The following is an 18345-nucleotide window of genomic DNA, read 5'->3' as shown; positions in this document are numbered from 1 at the left end:
TTGAAATGAGATTCAGCTTTAAAGAAACTTGGTTTTTCTTACTTTTAAAGGAAGATAAAAGATTAATGGTGTTGAAATTAATGGAAATACCTGGGAGAATTCACTTGTCCTTTGAATATTTTTGAGACTTATTTTATAACTTACAGTAATGGTGTGCTAAATACCCAGAAAGTCAGCAGAAATAGATGAAAGTGAGATAACTTCAACAAGTAGAAATGTAGGATGGGATGGGAGATCAAATACAAAGAGAGGATCAAATCTGTGTTTGACCTTCCTGGCAGGAGCTCACATTGTCTGCTCTATAGCCTTCTAATGATGAGGATTTTCTGTTGCCCTTCTGTAGTCTGTTCCATGATTGCTCCACCCAATGCTCATAAAGGTTTTCCCAATATCCCACCAAATACCTCTGCTGCAAATTAAGCTGATTTCTTCTTCCCTCTCTTTAATAGCTAAGGGAATACTAAATGAATGTCCTCTTTAAAACAACCCATTCTGTATTAGAAGACTTGTTCCATGCATTCCCCCTATACTATATTTCAATAAAACAGGCATGTATCATATATCTCAACCCTTCTTGATGAGTCATATAATTTCTGCCACTTTCCATTAAAAATTAAGAATAGACATGTTAGTAAAACATTATAGTAATTATTCTAAACATGTCTATACACGTCTCTATAGTGTTATGTTTCTCCCAGAGCAGAGAAACTGTTTATAATGCATAAGAATAATTTATTCTAGACAAATGCAGTCACTTTTGGGATGCAAGGTGGCTCCTTTTCACTTGTGGTTTATATCACTGTTTAGCACAAACCAGAATGCTGTCTGTCTTGGAAAATATGTTTAGGTAGTATAGACAGAACATCAAGCACCTCTTGTTTTGGAGGGCCCTGATAATATTGATACCCACAGACAGTGATAATTAAGTTTTATAAGTGATTTGAGATGCTTTCATTCTATCACTTTTTTGACATGCTGAGTATATAGTGATTATGAGAGAAACAAAAAAAAAAAAACACTATTCCAAGTAATAAACCAAGGTTTCCATTCCAATGGTTTTTCATTTCCATTTGAGACTTATCTGGTTTAGGATAAGATTTAATTAGGTTCCTGTTCTAGAAGATAGACTTACTGAATATGTAAAATCTGTAAGGGACTCTAACAATTATTGTAAGTAGTGTAAAGCTGTTTGATTTGGGTTTTTTTTTTTCTTTTTTGTTGGGGTTTTTGTTTGTTTTTTGTTTTGCTTTTGTTTGGTTTCCCAATGAAATGCAGTTTAGGTGATTGCTTTCTTTGTCCATCTGCCTGTCTTCTGCTGGGGACACTAAATTATGCCACTCACTGTTGAAGGTGTTGAAAGATCACAGACTGCAACACCAGCTTTCAGAGCTGTATGTGAAACTTAATAATATAATGTTGTGACCTAACATTATTTGTAGCTTTCCACCAGTCATGCATATTATGTATCACTAATGCAATGAAGAAAGAAAAAGGAAGAAAATTAATTTATTATTGTTTACTTTTTCTTTTCACTGTATAGATTGCAAAAGGAAAATTCATGCCAGCAGCAGCCTGAAGAAACAAATTTCAGTGCTACCACAAGGTGCTCAAATGAGAATGCTCTGGGGCAGTCAAAGCAAAGGTCTCAGTCAGAACCTTCTAATCAAGAAGAGGATAGTTCTGGGCCACAGACACCTTTGCTTGAAGGCAGCTGGGAAGGGAGTATTCATCTAGAACCCTTGTCCAGCCCAGCATGTGGTAATAACAAAAATACAAACAGCCTGTCATGGTTTGACAGTGTGGAAGGGAGCAGCACTGATGCTGGAGAAAATTCTCTGAGGGAGTCACCAGTGCCCAAGATATCTCCAAATAACTTGGCTTCAAAAACTTCAAGTTCTGAAGAAAGATCTGCTTCAATTCCAAGGAAGCAAAATGGCATGAGAGAGTCACTAGCAGCTGTGGATCTGAATGCTCCTCTGAAACAAAAGGACAAAGTTTCCAAGTTAAGGAGAAAAAGGACTGAAGAGCACAACTGTTCTTCTTCAGAAGATAATACTGCAGACCCAGCACCAAGTTCTAGTGTGCAGGATTCAGTTATTAAACAGCATGCTTCTAGAAGCTGGCAGAGGCTGCACAGGGAGAAGTCATATGGATTCTTTACAAGTACACAGGACCCCAGGGCAAAGGCCCTTCCTTCAGAATTACCTGCCTCTGGCCTGCTAGATCTCTCAAGCAACGAAGATTCTGTGCTAGGAGAAGGGAACAGCGTATCAGTAGCAGCAAAAAGTACAGCAGTTTCCATAAGAAAAAGAAGTAAAGATCAAGTAGTGAAGGAAACAAAGGTAGTAAGTTCCCCTGAGCAAGAAAGTGAAAGTCCCCCAGCTGCTAAACTAGCTAAATTTTCTTTCAGACCAAGAACAAAGCTTGCTCATTCTTCAGAGAAGACAAATGAAGAATTTTCTCTTTTTCCAAGTGAAACTGTTTGTAAGCCAGGAGAGCAGCTCCAGGAAGAGCAGCTTTCAGAAGAATGCTGCCCACCTGAGAAAAGCAAGATGACATCGCCTCCCTTAGGAAAATGTAGTTTGGAAAAAGGATCAATTGATGAAAAAGGGGAACAGGAGCAGCAGAGTCGGGCCTTAGGGAAGGAGATCAGAGAAAGTTCAGCAATATGCTCTGATGGCAGGTCTGATGCTGTGTCAGCCCCACCCACTGAGAAGGGGAGGGAGGGAGAGGAGAAGCTCGGTGGTCCAAGCACAGGGAAGGTGCGCTCCAGCACATTAGCTAAGCTGTCAACATTCTCCTTTGTATCCCGTCCCGAGGCAAAATCAGAAACCTCACCTGCCATTGGGAATGTCACCAGCAGGGAAAGCCACAGCCCATTGCTGAAGATGCACGTGAGCAATCCTAGCAAAAGGAAGAGTTTTGCATTGGGAAATTCTAGTACAGCCAGCGTGGTCACAAAGACATCTCTCTTCTCCATAGCAGAGCTGGATGATGCTGCATTAGATTTTGATTGGGATAAAGAGGTTAGGAAAAATCCAAGCATGTAACATGTATATATCCTCCCAATTATTTAACATCCAGTTCTTCTGAATCTTCACCCTTCTATCACTTGTATCCATGCTTTTCAAAGCATTTCATAGAATCATCCTGGGCCTGTGAACATACTTTCTTTCAGGGCCATATACTTTACATAAGCAAGGACTGCGTGTGCTGCAGGCCTGATTTGGTTTTCTAAACTCTTTCCAGGACTGTTTATCTCACTTCACTGTTTTGATTGAACTGACGAATCCTAAAGACTTGTATAGCTATTTTTGTGTGTCCAGAGTGAGTGATCTTGGCAGAAGAGCAGTCTTTACTGACTTTATCCTTTATTTCATGTAACGGATAGAACTACTCATTATTCAGATTGTCCTTCCAAGTGATTATGCCTCTTTAGAAAAATGATGGTGCTCAAGCTATGTTTTGTTCATCTATATGTGCCATAGTTACCAATATTGTGATCTATCATCATGCTATGGTGTTTCTGTATTATCAATATCACGACAATTTTGCTTCATCTCTGATTTCTGTGCTGCTTGTTACACATCTGATGTTGAAAACATGGATCATGAGCTTTTTGTTTCTGTTTTTTAATTTCGGTTTTAAATACACTGGTTCAGGTATCTGTATCTGTATTCTGGGTTATTTTATCAAAACCCAGCTCTGTAATAAACACACAGTTCTCCACTGCAGAGACAACGAGTTTCAGGTGATTGAATGGGAGTTGTCAGTAACCAGGGTAACTTTAATGCAGGCATTAAGCCCTGGCAGATAAACTACACTTCAAACCTAGCAGCACAGTGAAGAGCTTCCCTAGTGTAGCTTGGTTCTGAGTCAGATAATGTTTACTTAGATATTTTAGTTATGATTAGAGTTTTACTGCATCTGATACGTAGTTTGTCTTCTGTAGCATGCTGCATCTTGTGTCATTCATTTGTCTAATGGGAAGTTAATCTACTAATGCATTACATGTTTACAGAGGAAGGTAAGCCTTAATTTTCTTCTAGTGTCCTGCCTGTTGTGTTTCTTCTGTGTTTGAATTCTCCACTGAATATTCTTGTTATTACCTGCAAGGTAAACAGAGAATAGAGTGGTTGCCTACAACAGAGTAAATCTCCTGGGAGACTTCCTAGCAGAAAGATCTGGTTCTCTCTTGATTTGGTTAGAAGTAGCTCCTTTGAAACCAAGTGAGTTAAAATACTGCAGAATTTCAGAGAATTGAGGGAGTGTGAAGCCCAAGTATTTCAGAGTGGTACAGTGAAATTGTGAGAACACTAAGATAATGTTGGCTTGCTCTTCAGACTTTGCCAAAATGACAGCAATGTTGCTGTCCAGACTGTGTGGTAGTTCCTCCACTGGAAACATGCCATCCACCAAAACAAGTGGAGTTTATCCACCTCCCTCCCAAAGCACAGAGCCACCCTATCATGTTTGTTCTCATACCTATGCCCAGGTGAGGTTGACATGCACTCCTGACCTACTGTCTGTGAAAATCAACATCCTACAGGATGCTGTGTCAGCACTGAAAGAAGGGTCAGGAATTCTGAACCTATGAACATTTTGATGGTCTTTCTATTTGAATTTTTTTGCATCAGCATGCTTGCATTTACAGTCAGAAATCCTCTTTTGTAGGTCTTTGGTTTGATGGGTGTTACTGGCTGGCCAGTGCAAAGCCAGAACATAGCTACTGTCTTTACTAGCCAAGCTTCCAACCCTCAAAACAGTTTGAGCACATTAGGACTAGTTTGATAATGCCCTGGAGGCTTTCCAGGCTTTCTGGAAAGAGCATGGTTGGGTTGCTATCTGCCACTTAGATATGCTTTAGGCAGCTAAATCCAAACATAGACTGTAGAATTTAGGAAGAGTGAATTTGCTATTTTTGGTAGTGTCTTACTGGTGATTAATTTTGTGGGATAATATGCTAGATAGTATATCCATTAAAAATAAAGTTTTCAGACTCCCCTGGTTAGAAGTAGTCAGTGTACTACTTTATGAAATGGAACAGTGATTCTTTACTGAGCAGAGGTTTTTGAGATTTTAGGGTTCTGCTTCTCTGTTTTGTGTAACATGAGAATTGCAGCAAAAGCCCAGAAGAATCAAAGAAGGAGACTGAAAAATCCAGTCACTCTGCCTAGAAGGCCCCTTGGGCCTTGTTTCACAGTTAGAAACAAAGAAAAGAAGGCACAGGACATTTCACTGAGCTTGTAGAAAGGCCCATCTTTTCTATACTATCAGAGGAAAAGTGCTGTTGGCTTTCCAAACTGTCTGCAAACGGGTCCTGCTCACCTAAGTGTGAGGGGTAAGTAACCTGAGAATGAATTTGGAAAAGCAGATACTGCTGAGATCGTTCTTTAGCAGACCAGTTGAAATGCTACTGTTGTGGTACTGCATCTGATTCATAGCATGAATTCAGAGCATCCAAGATAAATGAGGAGCTCACAGTAATAAGAAAATGATACCTGCTGCTGATTTACTCTCTCCCTCACTGTTGCCATTGCTACAGAACCCATTTATCAGTGCTTTGACAGGGAACATTGCTAACTTCTTTCTTTTTCCTTTATAAACCAACTTCCCCCACAAATAATCACAAGTTTTAATGTTTTTTGAGTGCTACAATGATTGGAGAATTTAAAGCACTGTGGCAGTGCCAGTCTGCTGAGCTAACCTACAGATGAATTTTCTTTTTGAGTACTTTGTGCAGTCAAAGGGCAGATGAGTCACTTCCTGTCAGCCTGTCTTCCTGGCCATGCACTGAGCCATTATCTGTTTTGCACTTGCCTCTCTGAGTCTATGGTCTATCAAATCAATCATTCCTGGATACACTAGTATTTTGTTAAGCTGTGTTCATGGAAGGTGAATATATGTGTTGCTGTCTCAAAATCCATTTGAACCAAACTTCAGAAGCCACTGGTTCTAGCAGTGTGTTAGTCAGGCCCTCATTTGTAAGCAGCAGTGAAATGCTGTTAGATATTCAGTGGCCAGACTCCATTACCTTGGCTGAAACCAGATTTCATCAAGTCAGTGTGGGAGAAGATCATGTCCCATAGTAGTGTTCTGAAGAGCCCATGCAGACATGCTGATGAAGCAAAAAAACCTCAACAATTTAATTATATATTTGTTATATTTTTGTGTTAACAAAAAAAAAAAAAAAAAAAGGCTTCTTGATAACTTTTAAAATCCTGCTGCAGGCATGGTACTTTTGCTGAGAAAGGCACAACCTTGGCTAAACCAAGACTGGACTTGAGACCCACACCCCTCTGAATTAGGGGCTTAGGTGTGATATTTGAGACCATCATGAGGTAGATCTGCTTAGTGCCTGAATCACTTCTTGTTTGCCAGTACTTAGGAAGGGGAAGCTGTGAGTAATTAATCACTATGTGATTACATAGTACACTGGTTGATGTACAGGTCTCTCTGATGGCCTGTGTCCTCACTTCTTTCATAGCTGGAAATTCCTGCTGAAAGAGGCTTCCTAAGGACTCTTCCTTTCTGGGTTAGATGCTTATGAGCACAGTCTTCATAAAATGAAGACAAACTGCAAAGCTCTTCCTGACTATACAGCCACAAGTTATTTCCAGATATCTACTGGGGTTTTTACCTGCTTGTTTGGTTTTTTTTTAAATTTCCTTTATTTTTTAAAAAAAAATCTTTTTAGTAATCTTTTCATTTCACCTTAATTCATGCCTTCATTTATTGGTTACCTCACTTGCAGATGAGTCTCAGGATGTAGCAATCTAGTCACTTATTCATTGTAGCATCACTGCAAGACTGACATTTAAGACAGAGTAATTCAGAGATGTTTATGCAAAACTTTCCTAAAATGAAAAGGCACTAAGACAGAAAGCAGCTGATTTTATATCCAGTTTTCTTCTAATATTTTTAACTTCTTTAATTTAAACAGCTACATTAATAAGTTACACTCAATCAGCTCTGATCCTTCAGGATCACCCGAAATTCTTCATAGAGACAGCAGAATATGTGGGTATTTGTTATCTGGCAGTACTTAGGAGGACAAAGTTGTGCTTTATGTCCTTCTTCTAGTCCAGTTTTGTTGGAGACCACTGTCAGACCTTACCAGACATGGCCTGTGAGTGCTGCCACTGTTTCCTCCTCCCCTGGAGGTGCCTCCTCACATCCTTCTCTTCCTCCCAGACCCTTGTTGCCGCCTTTCTCCAAACCTCAGGACTCCTGTCACTGCCTGTTCCTGCAATGTTCATGCAGCTCCCTCCAAAGCTCCCCTGGGAGGTATTGCCCATCCTATTTAGGGCACTTATGGGGTGGATACCTAGTTCTTAAGCTTGTAAAACCACCCAAAATAGGAATCTCTTTCCATGTAAACATTTCACAAAAGCAGCCTTCAGTTTTTCCAGCAGTATAAGAATTTTAAACATGCCACTAAAATGGGGCAGAAGTTGAACTGAAAAGGGAGTGTGTACCGTGTGGCTGAGCTACTCTGCTAGCATGCTCTTATGCTGACCTTCAGCCAGTCTTATTCCCCTTCATATGCTGCTTTTCATTCTAAATAGCTGCCAAGCAGAAGAAAACCCTACATGGCTCAGTTTGCTTGTTGTTCATGTTATTCTTCGGTGGTCTAAATGTTGTGATTCTTGTTGGATGCACAGATTAATGGGTTAAATATCTTAATGTGATGTGCATCAGGCTTACCAAACCAAGTAAGCTAAAGCCAAAGGCAAGGCAAAGTCAAACTGAACTGAAACTTCTGATTAGTGGATTCCATGTGAACAGATGTCCCAAGTGAGGATATATAATATCCCATTGTAGAGAGAATGTATTTATTGATGGGAAGATGAGGTGGATAGAGTATTAAGTGCTGTGTATTTCATGTGAATGAGGCAATAGCTTCATTAATAATTAATTAGAATTATGTCATCTCCCTTAGGTGTCTGGCTTGCCTTTGCTTATCAATATTTTTCTTCCTGTTAGACAGAAGAATATTAATAGTTCCAAGGAATAACACTGTCCTTTACTTAATGAGTACAGCTATTTTAGAAAAGAGTGAAAATTTTTTTTTTGTCAAGTTTGACTATTCTAAGCCAGTATGTCCAATTACAATTGTGTACATAATATTTCTGTATATATCATTGTGTAACTACATACACAGCAATAACAAGGGAATATTGTTTAAAAATGCAGATGTTATTGTACAAATAAGATGTATTGTTGCAATGCAGTTTAGCAAGAGATGTCCTTTGGAGCAGTGAGTTTTCAATCAGTAACATTTCCCAACTTGAACTCAGTGCCACTTGTAAAAAGGCAAGGGAAGAAGTATGTGTCATCACAGTCCCCAAAAGAAAGCTCGTACAAGTAATACCTGCATGGCCATGATCACTCACAAGGTGTTGGCACCTTGTGAATAGCAGGTACCAAGTTCCAAATCATCCTGTGACTGCTGTCAGCATTATTCTAACTCTGCTCTCCCTGGCAGCTGAAGGCAGGGGTGAAGAACAGTGGGAGCTGCTAGTTCCCTGATGTAGTCATCTCCTGTGTTCAGCAGCATCCTTATGTTGCTTACCTTCGTTGCCAAATCCTAGGTGAGTGCACCACATTTTTCCAGAAATGTTACTTGTCTTTCTCCAGAAGGGTTTTCTTCCTCCATTCAAGGCACCTACTCACCACAAGCCACAGTTCATCTGTCAGAACAAAACATGACAAGGAAGAAACGAAACACTTCTGTAGCTTCAACATGGAAAAGGCAGTCAGCAACTTGAGCAGCTGCACCTGCAGCTCTGCTTCTAGTCCATCTCAGTGGTCTGGAAGCACTGCTTGAAGGAATCATGCAGCTTCACCAGCTTCACTCCCACTCAACACTACCAGTAGGACAGCTGTACTTCATTCCCACTTTCATGGCGAGGTGGAGGTGTAAAAATGTCTTTGAATGCAAAGGTCTGTATGCTTTACAGCCATGATTTTGAAGAGGTTCTTTTGGATCACAGATTGACCTCTGAAACATTTGTAGTGAGAGGTAGAATAAAGTTCCCCTAAACTTTCCCCTGAATTTCCCTACAGCAAGTTAACTTTTTTGGTAAAAATACTTTTTACAGTGTCTGGCTTATAGTTTCAGAATATTTAAGTCTGACATCTCTGTTATACTCTATAGCTAGTGATTAGCAGCATCACTGAAAGATCTCTTACATATTTAAATAAATAACAAAGAGCCAAACCAAAATTATTTTAAATGCACCATAAAGTGTTGGGAAGATTGAAAACTTTAAAGTCACTAGTGGGTCATTCCAGTTTTTGCCAGAATCAGAAAGAATATTTCCAGTGACCTCAGTGGGATAATTTTTGTAATGACCTCCACAAGATTCAGCTCAGCAGCATGTACTTATGAGTCCATTATCCAGCTGTCAATATTCAGAACTAAGTACCTTTCTGATCTTCTGATAAAAACCTTTTCTTCAAGAAAACTGGAACTGAAAATATGCTGTTCTCTCAATGAACTTAGAGCAAATAGATGGGTTTTTTCTATATTAGCAATTAAATAAATGTAAATTAAATTGATAAAAAATTGAAAGTTGAAGTTTCATCTCTAATCACTTCTCAGTGGTGTCACAGAAATGATGATATAATCTAATATAATTATTAGATTTGGAATTACCTTATTCTGTTAAGTGCTATCTTGATTTAATCAGCTGTTCCTGTAATTACATTATTGCTCTTCCATTAGTATTTTATGAGCCCTATTGAGAGCTGTATACCTCCATTGTTAGCATTTTTTTATAGGTTAATGCTGATGTGTGGAGCTCAGGTTGGTTGGAACTTAAGGCAGCTCTCTTTAAAGGTATTGAAGGGTATTGAAGAAGACAATGAAACCTGAGCAATACCTTGGACAAACCCCGTTCCTGATGTCTGTTCTCTCTGTTGTTTGGCTGGTTTTTAAACAGATGCATGTGAAATACCCGTGTGATTGTGTTGTGTGGCACAGTGAGCCATCTTAGAACAGCAGACTCTGAACTGAAACCTTTTAGTGCCATTTCCATACATGACAGTAAGAATATTTTATTTTATTTTTTTCATAAAAAGGGAAATTCTCACCCATGTAACAGTTAAATAAGGCATATAAAGGATTAGTTTCTGCTGTTTTGTGCAGTGTTTTCACATGTGCTAGCTTCCTGGTTTACCTTGTTTGTACTTAGAAAGGCAGACTCTAACATGTCGCATATCATAAGTGCACATATATTAGAAATCTGTGGGAAAATGGTGTGATAGGGATATGTGCTCCCACTAAACACTTGCATGCATTAGACTATGCATTTGCAAGTTCTGAAATTAAACTTTAAAAAAGAAACCTTTTCTCTCGTTGTTAGAGGAATGTCAGATTTTTCTCCAATATAACATCAACTACCACAGACACATGCTCCAATAAGCAGTGTAGTAACTTTATTTTGTTTTTTAATACAGCAATGCCTGAAGTTAATTTTCTAAATGGTCATGAACAATCAAAGAGAAGGGAGAGTGATTACCTGAAAGAACCCTCTGCATAGAACCAGCAGAGGGAGCTCCAAAATTTCAATTATTTTTTTGTAGAGGGAAAAGTCCTTGGAGCCAACTGCTGTGAAAAATACTTGTCAGTCACTGAACACAGTGGCTGTGTGCACTGCTTCTTCCCTGATCCTGGGAATCACAACAGCAAAATGATATCATGTTACCTTGGGTAGGAATACTCTCCTGACATGCTAAAAATGTAATTTTGAAGATCTTTGAGTATCATTGTTGGTTGGAAGACATAATCATAGTATAATTTTAAGCATCTCAACTTATCAAAGGATATGTTAAACTCTTAATATATTGCATGTCATCACTGCCCTTGTTACCTGAAACCATTGCACTTAAGAGTAAGCCATGATGAAGAGACACTTTGACCTTAAATATTCTTTTCCAAACTAAGACATCTGATATTTAAACAGAGTGCCCGGGCCTGGGTCACACCATGTTTTCTTACTTTTAGGATTAGTTCCAATATTATGAGTCACTGCATGAACCTCTGGATCATGGAGTGAGGTATGGAGTGCTTTCTTTTTGTGATGGATCAAAAGAAAAGTGGCCAGCAGGTGGAGGGAGGTGATCCCTCCTCTCTTCCATTCAGGCAAGACCCCACTTGCCATGCTGGATCCAGTTCTAGGACCCCCAGCTTACAAAGGTTGTGGACCTGTTTGGAGCAGGTCCAGAGAAGGCCAAAAAGCTGCTCAAAGGAGTGGAGATCAGCCTGTACTCTCTCAGCCATTCACCCTTGAAGAGAGGGGTCTGGGCAGACCTTAGAGCATCTTCCAGTACCTAAAGAGAGGCTGCAAGAGAGCTGGAGAGAGACTTGGTACAAGGACAGTAGGATAAAGGGCAATGGCTTCAAACGGAAAGAGGATAAATTTAAATTAGATATCAGCAAAGTATCCACTGTGAAGGTGATGAGCACAGATTGTCCAGAGAAATTGTGGGGGCCCCTTCAATGGAAGTGGCCAAGTCTAAGCTGGATGGAGCTTTAAGGAACCTGAACTAGTGGAAAATAATCCCTGCCCATGGCAGGGGGCTGGAACTAGATGATATTTAAGGTATCTCCCAATCCAAACCATTCTGTTGTTCTGTAATCAGGCCAAAAACCTAATATTCCTCAGCAGTTCTCCCTGCCATGGACTCAGACCTTTGGGCATTCCACCTTTCTCATCTCTGGGCAAGAAACTGTTCTGAACAAGGAGGAAAATACTGAGAATTATTTTACTGTCAGAATCTCAGACTGAAAATCCACATGATAGCAGAATGAGCTGGTCAGGTGTTTTCCAGATCTCTTTGCTAGTGTAGCTATAGACTGCTTCTATCCTTAATTATTTCCTTCAGGATAAGGAATTGGAGAGCCAATAAATATCCACTCAGCACAATGTATTATCACTGAGAGCTGTACAATTTAAATCTCCTAGTCAGCAGTGTCCAAGGCAAGGATGGCTTTGGTATTTCTCATCCTTTCCTCAATAATATGCTTATGCATTAGCGTGGGCATTAAGCTGATTAACATGAGCTTAATTGGTAGCAATCCAGGTTTGAGCTGAATGCTCTTGAAAACTCTTTTTCCTTGAATATTATGGTGGGAGACTTTTTCTCTCTCTAGGAAAAAAAAACAAGATAAAACTTTTCTGATAGCAGCCCAGAAAGGTTTTTGAGTTGCATCAAACAGCTTTGACCAAAATCTTTAGAGGGGTACATTGCCAACTGCTCTCTATCATATTTCTTTGCCAACTTCCTTCTTCCAAGTTAAGACAATAGTATCATACTTTCTGTACCTGGTAATATTTGTCTTTGCTCCTGGTTTCTGGTGAAGTAACTACCACTCCCCAGCTTTTTATCCTGTGGCTCATGAATGTTTTGGCTGAGGAGACTGTTACTGAACCCTAATGCTTCCCTGCCTTTCAAAAGCTTGTTTGGTGGGTGATTAAAGCTCCACAGAATTCAGCCGGTTTGCTCCCTCCCACACTTATCTAACACACCCAGAAGTGATGACAGTCAGCTCATCTGCAAGACTGGGCTGGGACATCTGGGATCTGGGGACAGAATTATCAAGGCTTTTGCCTTGCACTAATATGAAGTGTAAATTGAAATCCAGCATCTGGGTTGCATCTGTAATGCAATCCTGATTGCCTTTAACTTCAGTTTAAAAGTTTTCAGCAGTTTCAAGAGATCAGTGGGCCTGCACTGCTTTGCTGGCAGTCCCTGCCAACAGGCAGCTCTGCCTTGCTGGCTGAGCCTGGCTCTCAGGCTATACTGGGAGCCACCTCTGCCTCTGCTTTGGGTGCTCAGCTGTGGCCCAAGCAGGAGCAGGGCCTGGGGGGTCTGACACCTCAGCACAGGTTCCAGGCATTCAGGGGAGGCTCAAGCTGGACATCAGGAAGAATTTCTTCACTGAAGGCGTGGTTAAGCACTGAAATGGGCTGCCCAGGGAAGTGGCAGTCACTCCCACTGGAATTGTTCAATAAATGACTATACATGGCAGTGCCATGGTCTAGGTTGATATGGTGGTATTCAGTCAAAGGTTGGGCTTGGTGATTTTGGAGGTCCTTTCCAGCCCTAGAGGCTCTGTGATTCTGTGTCACATCCAGGTGCAAGCCTGAGGACACTGGAGATCTGCCCACCAGCAGATCCCTGAGCAGAGCTTGTGCAGGTGCTGCCAGTGCAGAGTTCAGCTGTCAGTGACCATAGAGAGACTGTGGCAGTGTCATCACTAAACGTCTTAAAGACAAATTAAACTAACATTAGCCTGTCCTGGGAGAGGACAGTGCACCACTGGGTCACTCCAGAGATTCCCTTCCTCACACACGTATCACAGGTGCCTACAGATACAGAAGTATTCCATGTAAACCTTTAGGTATTGTATCCCATTGTGCTGTGTATTTGCCAGCTGTGTGCCTTGTGCAAAGACACACAAGTTGCAGATTTTAAACAGTTCATTATTCATTCACTGAACAATTCCCATTCTGAGTCAATGAACTGTTTCTACTCACTGTTCAGGACTCAAGATAGCATGGTTTCTTTTGAGAATGTCAGTGTGTTAATATGCTTTATTTTAAACATATTCCTTATCTATCCAAGTTAAAATTGTGTTCCCAACAGGCTTTGTTATTAGAAGTTCATAAGTGATGGATATATTAACTTCAGATCTCTAACTAATTTTAAAGAATTAATTATAGAAAGCTCCTTATCTGGTTTATTAAAAAATTTCAGGGATTTAATCTAAACATCATGTACATGTTTTTTAAAAATCCATATATAATCTTAATTTTTAGCCTTAATGTGCCAAACTCATATCAGGGATCTAAACTACATAAAACAATTGCTTCATGAATTCACAGTGTCCCCAGGTTGATATTGCTGATAGACTCTCAGTCTAATTTAATTTTACTTCTTCATCCAAACTGCCACTGTTGGAGCCTCTTAAATGTTCTCTTCGAGATGTCTAAACCAGACAACAATACAAGTGATATCTGGTTCCTATTACTGCCACAGAACCACCACCATCCCTAAGCTGAGAGTGTTTGTGATGCCAAAAAGCTTAATTGGGTCATGGTGTCAGTTTAAATTGTACAGGAGATGAGCATTGCATGTTTATTGAATTCAGCTGTCTGGATCTGGAATGTCTGTTTGCTAGGAGAGAGCAGAAGCAGAGACACTGGGTTTTAAATTAATCAAAACCAGTATGCTGGAATTCATGCAGAAAATGAAGTGGCAGTCAGAATTACAGTATTTATTGTATTATCTCAATTATAAGACCAAGCAGAAACTGAAGGAAGGGGTGGCTTTCAGAACTTATATTCTGCAAGCATATAGATGGTTTGTTCTGGCTGCAATTTGGAAAAACTGACTAGATAAATAATAAAAAAATTATGCAAAACATTTTTGAGGGTGCATGAAACATGAATTTGCAGATGTTACTTAGGTACTTTCAGTACTTTTAGGTACTCAGTCTAAATTATAGGACCTGGGAGCACTTTCTTTATCCTGGGTCTAGGGACATGGCCCAAAGGCATCATCCCATCTTTGTCCTGTTTAGGTGTTAACATGCACCATTGTTTTTCATTAGTCCATATGCTTGATTCCCTGGGAAAAACCTGGATGTGCTGGACCCCTGGAAGGCAGCACTACAAGCTTCTGTCAGGAATTCAACTATGAAATCCCCTGAAACACAGGGGTTAGAGCACTCCCTCTGAAGTGAGATCTTGATTAATAATTAATAGTACTCCTTCTTAAGATTATTCTTATAAAGTCCCTGCTATTTTCACCATACTTTTTTGCTTTTGGGGAAGGTAAATTTGACACTTAAGAGTGTCAAACAACCTTTCTGCCCCAACATGGTTGTAGTCTGGTGAGAGAATTGAGGGGAAAGTGACTCCAGTAGGAACTTTCTCATTCATGATTTTTTAAGGGGAGGTCACAGGAGGACTGTTTCCTTCACTGCAGCTCATAACATCTTGAGATGAGAAAACTTTGTGCTCTCTCTGTTGCCTCAGGTTGCAGAACATTCTGGGGAGGAGACTGGTGACCTTCTGGGGAGAAAATAGTGGAGAGCTGATGAGAAACAGGCTGTAAAGGAAAAGTAACTCAAACCCAGCTAAGTTTAGTTTTAAAAGCTTGATGGGATCAGTAAGAATAGCAGTTAATATGTTCTTCCTGCACTAAAGAGATTTATTTTCTGGTACTAAATATTGTGTATGGGCCTATTTTTAGATGCCATTACGCAGTTTATGCTCACTCAGACAATAAGCTCTGGGGCGTTGATGACAAAAATGATTGGAATAAAAATAGATGGCTTTCCTCTATATTCTTTCAGCTTCTTGGAACTGGATGTTTCTTAAGGAGCTGGTGTGAAAATAGACCTGCCCAAATGAAAAGGCCAGCAGAGAGCATCTCTCTCTCATGTGAGCTGGTGACTTGCCCAATGTGGACTCTCCATTGTATTCTTCCAAAGTTTGTTTTGCACTGTGTAGTCTTCCAACACTTGTAATCAAACAGAAGCTGATATATCAGCATCTGATACCAACTTCCTTAAAGAATTCTTGTCACTTATTGCACACATATTGTCACATTCTTTCTGTACAATCCTTATTTTTGTTAGTCAATATCTAATGTGCAAGTAAGTACCCTTTTGGTGTCTGTGAAACAGAAAGGGAATTCTTGATAAGAAATAAATCCAGTTTAGCTGTTGCTGTTTAATATGTTTACCAGGAATTCACCCCCTAGGCATGACAACAACAACAACAACACCATCTACCATTGAACTGGCAGTATCTGTTTGCCTCCTGTTTTCAAAAATAGCCAGTGTAGGTCTCAGCTGATCTGTTAGGAGTTTGCACAGCTGCCATCCCCAGCAGAACTTGAAAATAAGGCATCCTTCCTGTACCATGGCCTCTCTGAAGAGCACCCACAGTTTTTTGGGGGCAGCAAAGTAGAACACAGTCCCACATACAGGCACCTGGATTCCAGATCAGGTTGGATGGGGCTTTAAGCAATCTGGTCTAGTGGAAGGTATCCCTACCCATGGCAGGATCTAGATGATCCTTAAAGTCCCTGTCAACCCAAAAGTCCTATGATTCCATGGATTTAAAGGTCAGTCCATCAATCAGCATCCAGGCTCTCTCAGGCAGATCAGTTTCCTGTGTAGTCCCACCCACAGATTTGATTGAGCAGGGCAAAATAAGTACTGAAGGCAGATGTAATGGAAATGGTAATACAACAAAACATAACTCTCCGAACCCTGCTTGTGTGTTGGAAATGAACATGGGACAGGAGGTCAGGAAAAACCACCTGTTTGGGAACAGCAGCCTGCAGTTCCCTGGGGCTTTCTCAGTCTGTGCTGTGGTGCTCCAAGCTGCAGTCTGCCAAAGCAGCTGCTGGCAGCTGCAGCCACCAGCTGCATCCAGGGGGATCCCAAGAATGGACCCAACTCAGCAATGTGAAAATAGTACCCTGAAGACATGAAGCAATTGTTGGTGCCAGGGAGAATTAGTACTGACTAAAGGGAAAAATGCACTCTTCTCTTCTGACTAACTTTATGCATCCTGTTCTCACTATTTCAGTTCATCCTTCTCCTGTGATTAAGTGTCAAGGTGATACTTTTAGTAGTTGTATATTTCTTTTGCATTTCATACTTAAGGAGACAGGAAGGATAAAAGGATGAAACTCCCAAAAGTAATGCACATTGACCCCTAACCTTAAGCAGTGGTATGACCCTTCTGTAAGTCTATACTCTGTAAGTAACTGTACCCAAGAAATAAATATTAGTCTTTAACAGCTGTCCTGGAGATTACATCCCTATTGCTACTCATCTTGAACAGAGTAAACTAAATAAAGTTAAAGGAAGTTATCAGACATGATCTTATATTCAAAAAATGAGTGTCACTAAAATAATATTACAAATTCAGCAGTTTAATGCAATTATTAAAGTGGAATGTGGTCTGTTTAGTAGTATATTGATTTAAGCCACTCTCTTAATTTGTAGCAGCAGTGCATCTGCTAGCAGTGGGTTAGACCTGTTGGTATCATCACATCTTGGACAATATCTACAGTATAGCAGTGAATAATGTTAATGACCAAAACTCATCACACAGAGTTTTCAGGTATGCAGATGGAGGGCTTGTACCTGTGGGAGTGAATGTTGAAAAGTAAAAAGAGGCTAGAAAGCATAAGATGTCTCTTTTTCTTGTCTAGAAAAGAAAAAAGTGACTTCTCATGTTCCTTTCTGTGTAGGTTAATGCAGGGGTAGAGAGGGGAGTTCTCAGAAAAGGGACTGAGAGATATGGTGGCATTCTTCCTTTGTCCCTCTTTCCTGCCTTTGCTGTCCCACCTTTAATTCCTTCTCAGTGACCCCATTTTCCACTTTTCACATCATTTTTCACTTTCTTTAGTGCTGCCCTCGTTACCTCAATCTATGATTCTGTGCTTTTATGACTCTTATTTTTCACATAGCTCCTTTCACCCTGGACCTGCCTCCTGAAAGCAGGCACTTGTGCTTATCCCCAGGAATGCTCTTTCCCTTTTTATCTCTTCCACCGTGGGTTTATATCCATTCTGCATTGATAGAATGCACACATGCTGGATCTCAGATGATGAACATACTGTGGTTGTTTTTTTTAAATCCCTGTGAAGCTGAGCATACCCAGGGCTGCCAATGGGCTGTGCCAAGTGTGTTGCACACCAGCCTGGTTAGGCAGCCACTGAGCTGAATGGTGGTGCTTTGAGCAGGGTGGCTGAAGCCAGCAGCCTTGTCTGTCTGCAGACAAAAGGCTGGAAGAAAAAAGGACAAAGGTGATAAAAAGCTGACGAAAGACCCCGTTGTGGGTAAAGAAGAAATCTCCTTCCACTCCGTGCTTCATCCTGTTCTAAGATGGCTTTTTGAACTGCACCCTGCCTGAGCTGACACATTTCTCCAAGCTTGCATCCCAAAATGTTAGTCTTGGGGGGAACCTACAGCTAAACCAGGTATTTGGGGCACTGCCCAATTACACTTACAGACACAATTTTAGGAGTGAACTTACCACCCCTGTGTCAGCTCTGCTGCATGACTGCCATGAGTCACACAGTGTTTGGCGTGGTATTTTCAAAGCTTGTTCCTGCAGCGATGTTATTGAGAATGCCCGATTGTGTTTTTAAACAGCTATTTACTGATACCCTGTTGATCTGCTAGAGAGAAAAAGAGGACCAGGGTTGTGGTTGGAGAAGATTTGTAAGTATGAATTCCTATGTTTAAAAAGAGAGGAATAACTGCAAAAGGAATCACAGTGGTAATACAGTCAACCTTTAAGTCCT

General features: G+C 40.4%; 1 protein-coding gene across 1 annotated transcript in view; it reads left to right on the top strand.

Annotated features, from left to right (window-relative positions):
* Positions 1–5007, top strand: part of MCM9 (minichromosome maintenance 9 homologous recombination repair factor) — a 49668-nt gene extending 44661 nt beyond the window's left edge. The window contains exon 13 of the mRNA XM_079298830.1: positions 1541–5007. Within this exon, the coding sequence (XP_079154956.1) occupies positions 1541–3050 (1510 nt within the window). The 3' untranslated portion in view covers positions 3051–5007. The remainder of the gene's footprint in view (positions 1–1540) is intronic.
* Positions 5008–18345: the final 13338 nt, after the last annotated feature.

This window comes from Erithacus rubecula (assembly GCF_903797595.1).
Source record: "Erithacus rubecula genome assembly, chromosome: 2".
NCBI lineage: Eukaryota > Metazoa > Chordata > Aves > Passeriformes > Muscicapidae > Erithacus > Erithacus rubecula.
The sequence above is the reverse complement of the archived record's forward strand: the minus strand, read 5'-3'. Positions and strand labels throughout refer to the sequence as shown.